Below are 7,718 nucleotides of genomic sequence, written 5' to 3'. Positions count from 1 at the left end.
GGTTCACTTGCTGAATGAGAGTAATTTAACAGTTAAAAGTCAAAAAAAAAAAAAAAAAAAAAACCAGGTGTACCAGGTGTATGTGATCAAGGTAAGCCTGTTGTAGGGAGTTACTGCTAGGACAGTTAAGGCTGCACAAAGAAAACCTGTCTGATGGAACCAGGATGATGTATCCCAGGTGCGCCAAATGAATTTGGTATCACATTCTCCATGGAGCAATACTACCTTAGCTTAGAGGCCGGGAAGTGGGCCTAGTCCCTACTTAGAATGGTTTGACAGATTTGGTTGAACACTCCTGGAAGTCATCGCCCACTCTGTGGAGTTGATGGAGGGGTGGATAGAATGGGTAAAGGGAGGGAGGGAGAGGGGTGTGGGATCGATATGTAAAAATAAGAAAAAATACAGCAAAACCCAATAAAAAAATAAAACAGCCTCAAAAGAAGGAAGCAAAGACAGAAACACCGACCAACAGACACACAGAGAGTTAGAGGGAGTGAGAGAAAGACAAAAAGTAAGAAACAAAGAAAGAAAGGAAGGAAGGAAGAAAGGAAGGAAGGAAGGAAGGAAGGAAGGAAGGAAGAAGGGAAGGAAGGAAGGAAGAAAAAGGGAAAACGAAAAGCCCAAAAATAAAGTAAAATAAAAAAAGCTGAGGGTAAGAGAGGATGACCTATTCTTGGTTGTCAATTTAATTCAAAATGGCGGAATTGGAGCTTCTCATCCGGGTCTTGAGGTGGGAGGTGACACCCTTAATCTGCATAATGCCTTCTGCTGGGAGCATATATAAGAAGGTGCAAGAAGGAAGCTGTTGCTTTCTGTCTGCTTGCTCTGGCCTTGCTAGCAAGTGCACGCCTTCACCCGCATTAGAACCTTGTAGTTCCTTGCGGCTCCAGCGGCTCCTGAAGATCAAGCGAAACACTGGGCCTCGTGGACCGAACAACTTCTGGATTCTTGGACTTTCCGGCCTGGTCTTTGTAGACAAGAGTTACCTCGGAGCCCCGGGGCCACCTTCAGGCCCACACTTCAGGCCGAGACCCTGGGCCCCAGACTGCAATCGTCAGCCGTCAGCAGGGTGCCTAGCACAAGGAATCCTTTGCCACCATGTCCTGTGTGCACTATAAATTTTCCTCTAAACTCCACTACGACATCGTCACCTTTGATGGGCTCCATATCTCCCTCTGCGACTTAAAGAAGAAGATTATGAGCAGAGAAAAGCTGAAAGCTACCCATAGCGATCTGCAGATCAGCAACGCACAGACGAAAGAAGACTATCCTGAGGATACTGCGCTCATTCCTAAAAATTCATCTGTAATTGTCAGAAGAATTCCTGCGGCAGGTGTGAAGTCCACAAGCAGGACCTATGTTAAAAGTCGAAGTGAACGAGGGATGGGAACTACAAAAGCAATCGATGGCTCTCCTGCGTCTATTTCTCTGGCCCAGCTTACAAGGACCGCCAATCTGGCTGAAGCCAATGCTGCCGAGGAAGATAAAATCCAAGCAATGATGGCGCAATCTGGCCATCGATACGACCCAGTCAACTACACGAAGAAAGCTGTAGGTCCACCACCTCCATCTTATACCTGCTTTCGTTGCGGCAAGCCTGGCCATTATATTAAGGATTGCCCAACAAACGGGGATAAGGACTTTGAACCTGGCCGTAGGATCAAAAGGAGCAGTGGAATTCCCACAAGTTTTATGATGGAAGTGAAGGATCCCAGCATAAAAGGCGCGATGCTTACGAACACTGGAAAATACGCAATACCAAAGATAGATGCAGAGGCCTATGCAATTGGGAAGAAAGAGAAGCCACCCTTCTTGCCAGAGGAGCGGTCATCGTCATCATCTTCAGACGATGATCCTATCCCAGAGGAGCTTCTGTGCCTCATCTGCAAGGACCTTATGACTGACGCTGCTCTCATCCCCTGCTGTGGAAACAGTTACTGTGATGAGTGTATCCGGACGGCACTCCTGGAGTCGGATGACCATACATGTCCAACGTGTCAGCAAAACGAAGTTTCTCCTGATGCCTTGACGGCCAACAAGTTTTTACGGCAGGCTATTGAGAACTTCAAAAACGGGACTGGCTATCCAATAAGACTGCGACAACAGGTACGGCCACCCCCACGCCCATTACCACCACCAAGACCACGCGCCCAGCGGACCCCGCAGCCTCTGATGAGGTCTCCAATATCAAGACAGCAGGATCCTTCCATGACTCCAGGGGCGTCTTCCTCCTCTCGTCGTCCAACTCCCTCCGTAGCGTCGTCGTTCCCTTCAAATCCATCTTGCTTGGCTCCTCCTGTGCCTGGAAATCCGTCTCCTGCCCCAGCTCCAGGACCCGATAGAACTGCAGCAGCGACTGTCTCGGTCCATTCGGAAAAGTCAGAGGGCCCTGTCCGGGATTCTGATACTAAATTATCGCCAGCTGCCGCCCTCGCATGGGAACACTCGGAGGGAGCCTGCTCAATGGCAAGCGCTGCACTCGTGGGAGGGTGGAAGGGTCACCGAGTGCCTGCCCTTGGAGCTCCATCATTGCTGGGACAGTCACCATCAGGTGGACAGCTGATCCCCACAACCGGTCCAGTAGGAATAAATACTGCTCGTCCAGGTGGTGGTCCACCAGGTTGGGGACGTTCCAACAAACTCGGCTACCCGGTTTCTCCGCCACAGCCCATTAGAAGAGGGGAAAGAAATTGTTACAGAAGTATCAACCGCGGGCGACGCCACAGCGAAAGATCACAGGGCCCTCAAGACCCGTCACTACCGGCAACTCCAGTCTTTGTACCCGTACCACCGCCTCCTTTGTATGCGCCGCCTCCCGATGCGCTCCCCTCTTCCTCCGGGTGTACCTCCCGCACAGTTTTCTCCTCAGTTTCCTCCTGCAGGATCTCCCGCAGCTCTCGCCAACATATCAACGCTTTGGGTTTCGTCAGGGGCTCAGACTGCTCATTCAAACGCCCTCCCTACCGCGCAAGCACCACCTGTGACCAGGGAAGAATTCTATAGAGCGCCACCACAACTAAAGGGAGGGTCTACATCGCCCTCTAGTGGTTCATCGTATTCAAGAAGTTCATACCCTTGCTTGAAATCAAGATCTGGCTTGACAAGGTCAGGCTCTTGCTCTCGATCCTTCAGCCGCTCACACTCTCGCTCCCTTTCACCATCACCCCCATACCCGAGGAGAGGCAGAGGCAAGAGCCGCAATTTTCGTTCACGGTCCAGATCTCGCGGACGTGGTGATCACCGATCGAGGTCAAGGTCGCCTCCACATAGACATAGACGTTATCGTGCAAGATCTCCTCAAGCCTTTGGGGGTCAGTCTCCCAGGAAGCCGAATGGACATCAAGGAGAAACAGAACGTCAGTATTTTAATAGATGCAGAGAAGTTCCACCCCCTTATGGCAATAAAGCCTGTTCCGGACCGAGTGTCGAAAGGAGAGACCCATTTGAGAAAGAACGCTACCACCGAGAACCGGAGAGGGAATACCGAGAGTGGTACCGGAAGTACTACAAAGGATATGCTGTGGGGGCACAGCCGAGGCCCGCTGCTGACAGAGGGGGCTTCTCTCCAGAAAGGCTTAAACCTCCTACTGTCAGAAATCCACCCTTCCCTGGGGGGCGCAGAGACGACTGTCGTGCTGGACGAAGTCACAGAACTAGAAATCTAGGTGGCAGCTATCCAGAAAAGCTGTCATCGAGAGAGAATCACAATCGGAAAGATAATGCAGAAGCACAGGAGTGGGAGAACGTTGCCGGCGACGATAAAGGAAACAAGCCCGAGAAACACAGAAAAGGAAGAAAGGGGGAGGAGAGTGAGAGCGTCCTGGCCCACGAGCTGTTAGAGCCTTCCGGGACATCCAGAGAGTCATCTCGTGCTGATGACACTAAGACAGAAACACTCGTTTTCCTCCCAAGGAGAGAGGATGCTACCCCTGTTAGGGATGAACCCATGGGAGCAGAATCTGTCACTTGCGAATCAGTATCTGAAAGAGACAAGAGAGAAAACGGTAAGCCAAACCGAAAGAGTGATGAGACCAAACGGAAAAGCGATGGCTCTGCTCAAGCCAAGAAAGAAAAAGTTTTAAGACCTTCTAAAGGACCCCAAGACAAAGAAGACGGGGAGCCTGGAAAAGCTCCTTGGTCCGAACCTCCACTTAAAAACGCCAAAGAAGACGGTGCAAAGACCGGCTCTGCAAAAGCGTCACCATCATTTCAGAAGGATGACGATGTCACCGGAACTCCCAGAAGAGCCCACTCTAAATCTGTAAAGGGACACCTCGAGACAGAGCCAGTCAAGAAGGAGAAGGTGACAAGGGACTCTACCAAAGACATCCAGCCAGAAAAGCCGGCTGGTGAGGATGAAAAGGCCAAGAAGCCTGAGAAAAGCACACTACTTGTTCACAAGGGAGGAAAAAGAAAGAGGAAGGCGGAGGAAAAGAATAGAGATGAAGATTTTGACGAGCGAAATAAAAAAGAGAAAGAGGTAGACACACCATCAAAGAGGGAGCCATCGTAGGTTTGGTTTGAAGAGAATACTGATTCGAGAGAAACGTCCAGAGACCTACAAGGATGAACCCCCCCACCCCCCGACTAACAACCCCAGCAAAAGGCAGAAAGGCTCCTTAAATGCCCTTCCCTGACAATGAGATTGACAACTAACGTTTATCTACCATCACAGAGCCCTCACCTAGTAGCTGATGGAAACAGATGCAGACACCCACAGCTAAGCACTGAGCGGAACTGGAAACCAGATGCAAAGAGTGGGGGAGTGATAAGGAAACCCAGGCTACAGAAACCCAGAGAGACCGCTGACCTGAACCAGGGGGAGCTAATGGACCCCCACACTGGTCGCTGGGAACCCAGCATTGGACCGACTCTGAACCCCTGAACATGGGCCTCAGTGAGAAGGCCTGGGCAGTCTAAGGGACATCTGACAGTGCCACCAGGATGTATGCCCTGGTGCACAAAAGGACTGTGGCCTACAGCTAGGATATCTGAATCTTCTTCGAATCCCCCAAGACAGCGCCCCTTACCAGCAGGAAGTAGTTGGGAAAGAACGACGCCCAAATTCCCAAATATTGTGTATAAATGTTTGTTTTCATTTAATTGGACTTTGTTATATAAAATTAAATAAAAAAGACTCTATATGCATAAAAAAAAAACAAAACAAAAGGACTGTGGCAGCACGTTACCCATGTGAGGGGGCGGGGAGGGACAGGGGATACTCCCTTAACCTAGAGGCAGGATGGGAGGGCCTAGTCCCTACTCCAGATGACCTGACAGATGTAGAGGGCCCCTCCTGGAAGGCATCACACTACATGTGGAGTGGGGGTTGGAATGGGATGAAAGGGTGGTTTGGGGGGCACGGGAAGGTGGGAGAGGGGGAGGGAGAGGAGACTGGGCTCAATATGTAAAATAAGAAAACTAAATAAATATATGAATAAAATTTCCTTGTCCAGAATATTCTCCCCAAAGTTCTTTCCTTTTCCAAATAGCAATGGTAAGATTATTTAATTCTATCAAACACTTTATAGACACTTACTCTGTATTTTCCAAATAAATGTTTAACATGGAACTGTAACCAGTGAAATGTACAATTCCAAGATGACAATAAAAACTTGTACTCAATATACAATCCACAAAGAAAAATGAAAACCAAATTATTTGAATGTAAAAAGTTTACACCGGCTCGGCAGCAGTGGCACACACACACACCTTTCTTTCCAGCACTTGGGAGGCAGAGGTACACAGATCAGAGTGAGTTTGAGAACAGCCTGGTCTACAGAGTGAGTTCCAGGAAAACGAGGACTACACAGATAAATCCTGTCTTGAAAGACCAACGAGAGAGAGGGAGTGGGGGATAGAGAGGTAGAGACATGGAGATGGACAGAGCGATACACACACACACACACACACACACACAGACAGAAAGAGAAAACAGAGATAGACAGAGAGAGAAAGAGAGAGAGAGAGAGAGAGAGAGAGAGAGAGAGCGCAAGGGACCCTGTAACTTTGCACTTTGTTTGGTGTGTAGGGTCCATATGGTACTTAGTTGATGGTGTCCTGCGGGAGGTAACTATGATTAGGTGAGGTGATAAAAACTGGGTCTCTAAGATGGCAGGGTCTTTACAAGAAGAGAACCAAGGACTTAAACCTGCATATGTGCCTGGTCCTAGCCTACAACAAATTATGTCTTCTTCTGAGTGACAAAGAAGAATAAAAGTTTGCAAAAAAGACTGAAAACTGAGTAGGCAGAGTGAGCATCAAGATAGGGTGCCTTTGTCTTTGTGTTTGAAAGTGTTTAAGTGGAAACTTTAGAGTATATTGATAGTGTAAATAATTGATGATACTGATAATATCTCATGTATGGTTACTGCTAAGGAATCTGCTCTTCCACTCTATACACATCAAGGGTACCAAGCTGGGCTTTGACTGGGAACCTTTCACCCTAAATCAAGAGTAGTGTTCTGTAGCTATTGGCTACCTTCACAGTAAGAAATACAAATTTTACTTTACTGATTTAGTTAATGTCTTTGTGTGACCAATAAGGTAATTGTAAACCTCGGTAAGTAAATATAATCTATTTTTTTACTTGTTAAGCAATCCTGGGTTCACTTGCTGAATGAGAGTAATTTAACAGTTAAAAGTCAAAAAAAAAAAAAAAAAAAAAAAACCAGGTGTACCAGGTGTATGTGATCAAGGTCAGCCTGTTGTAAAAAGTTACTTCTAGGACAGTTAAGGCTGCACAAAAAAAAAAAAAAAACTGCCTGATGGAACCAGGATGATGTATCCCAGGTGCGCCAAATGACTTTGGTATCACATTCTCCATGGAGCAATACTACCTTAGCTTAGAGGCCGGGAAGTGGGCCTAGTCCCTACTTAGAATGGTTTGACAGATTTGGTTGAACACTCCTGGAAGTCATCGCCCACTCTGTGGAGTTGATGGAGGGGTGGATAGAATGGGTAAAGGGAGGGAGGGAGAGGGGTGTGGGATCGATATGTAAAAATAAGAAAAAAATACAGCAAAACCCAATAAAAAAATAAAAAATAAAACAGCCTCAAAAGAAGGAAGCAAAGACAGAAACACCGACCAACAGACACACAGAGAGTTAGAGGGAGTGAGAGAAAGACAAAAAGTAAGAAACAAAGAAAGAAAGGAAGGAAGAAAGAAAGAAAGGAAGGAAGGAAGGAAGGAAGAAGGGAAGGAAGGAAGGAAGGAAGAAAAAGGGAAAACGAAAAGCCCAAAAATAAAGTAAAATAAAAAAGCTGAGGGTAAGAGAGGATGACCTATTCTTGGTTGTCAATTTAATTCAAAATGGCGGAATTGGAGCTTCTCATCCGGGTCTTGAGGTGGGAGGTGACACCCTTAATCTGCATAATGCCTTCTGCTGGGAGCATATATAAGAAGGTGCAAGAAGGAAGCTGTTGCTTTCTGTCTGCTTGCTCTGGCCTTGCTAGCAAGTGCACGCCTTCACCCGCATTAGAACCTTGTAGTTCCTTGCGGCTCCAGCGGCTCCTGAAGATCAAGCGAAACACTGGGCCTCGTGGACCGAACAACTTCTGGATTCTTGGACTTTCCGGCCTGGTCTTTGTAGACAAGAGTTACCTCGGAGCCCCGGGGCCACCTTCAGGCCCACACTTCAGGCCGAGACCCCTGGGCCCCAGAGCTGCTGCAATCGTCAGCCGTCAGCAGGGTGCCTAGCACAAGGAATCCTTTGCCA

At 48.0% G+C, this 7,718-nt stretch overlaps 1 protein-coding gene across 1 annotated transcript; it reads left to right on the top strand.

The window, feature by feature from the left end:
- Positions 1-1,098: 1,098 nt before the first annotated feature.
- LOC127230746 (E3 ubiquitin-protein ligase RBBP6-like) lies at positions 1,099-7,699 on the top strand. Its single transcript, XM_051196056.1, is given in 3 exon segments — positions 1,099-2,826; positions 2,828-4,480; positions 7,508-7,699. Coding segments are annotated over 3 exon segments (3,573 nt in total).
- The last annotated feature ends 19 nt before the right edge of the window (positions 7,700-7,718 follow it).

The sequence above is a fragment of the Phodopus roborovskii genome, unplaced genomic scaffold (genome assembly GCF_943737965.1).
Source record: "Phodopus roborovskii unplaced genomic scaffold, PHOROB, whole genome shotgun sequence".
NCBI lineage: Eukaryota > Metazoa > Chordata > Mammalia > Rodentia > Cricetidae > Phodopus > Phodopus roborovskii.
This window is presented reverse-complemented; position numbering and strand designations above follow the sequence as displayed.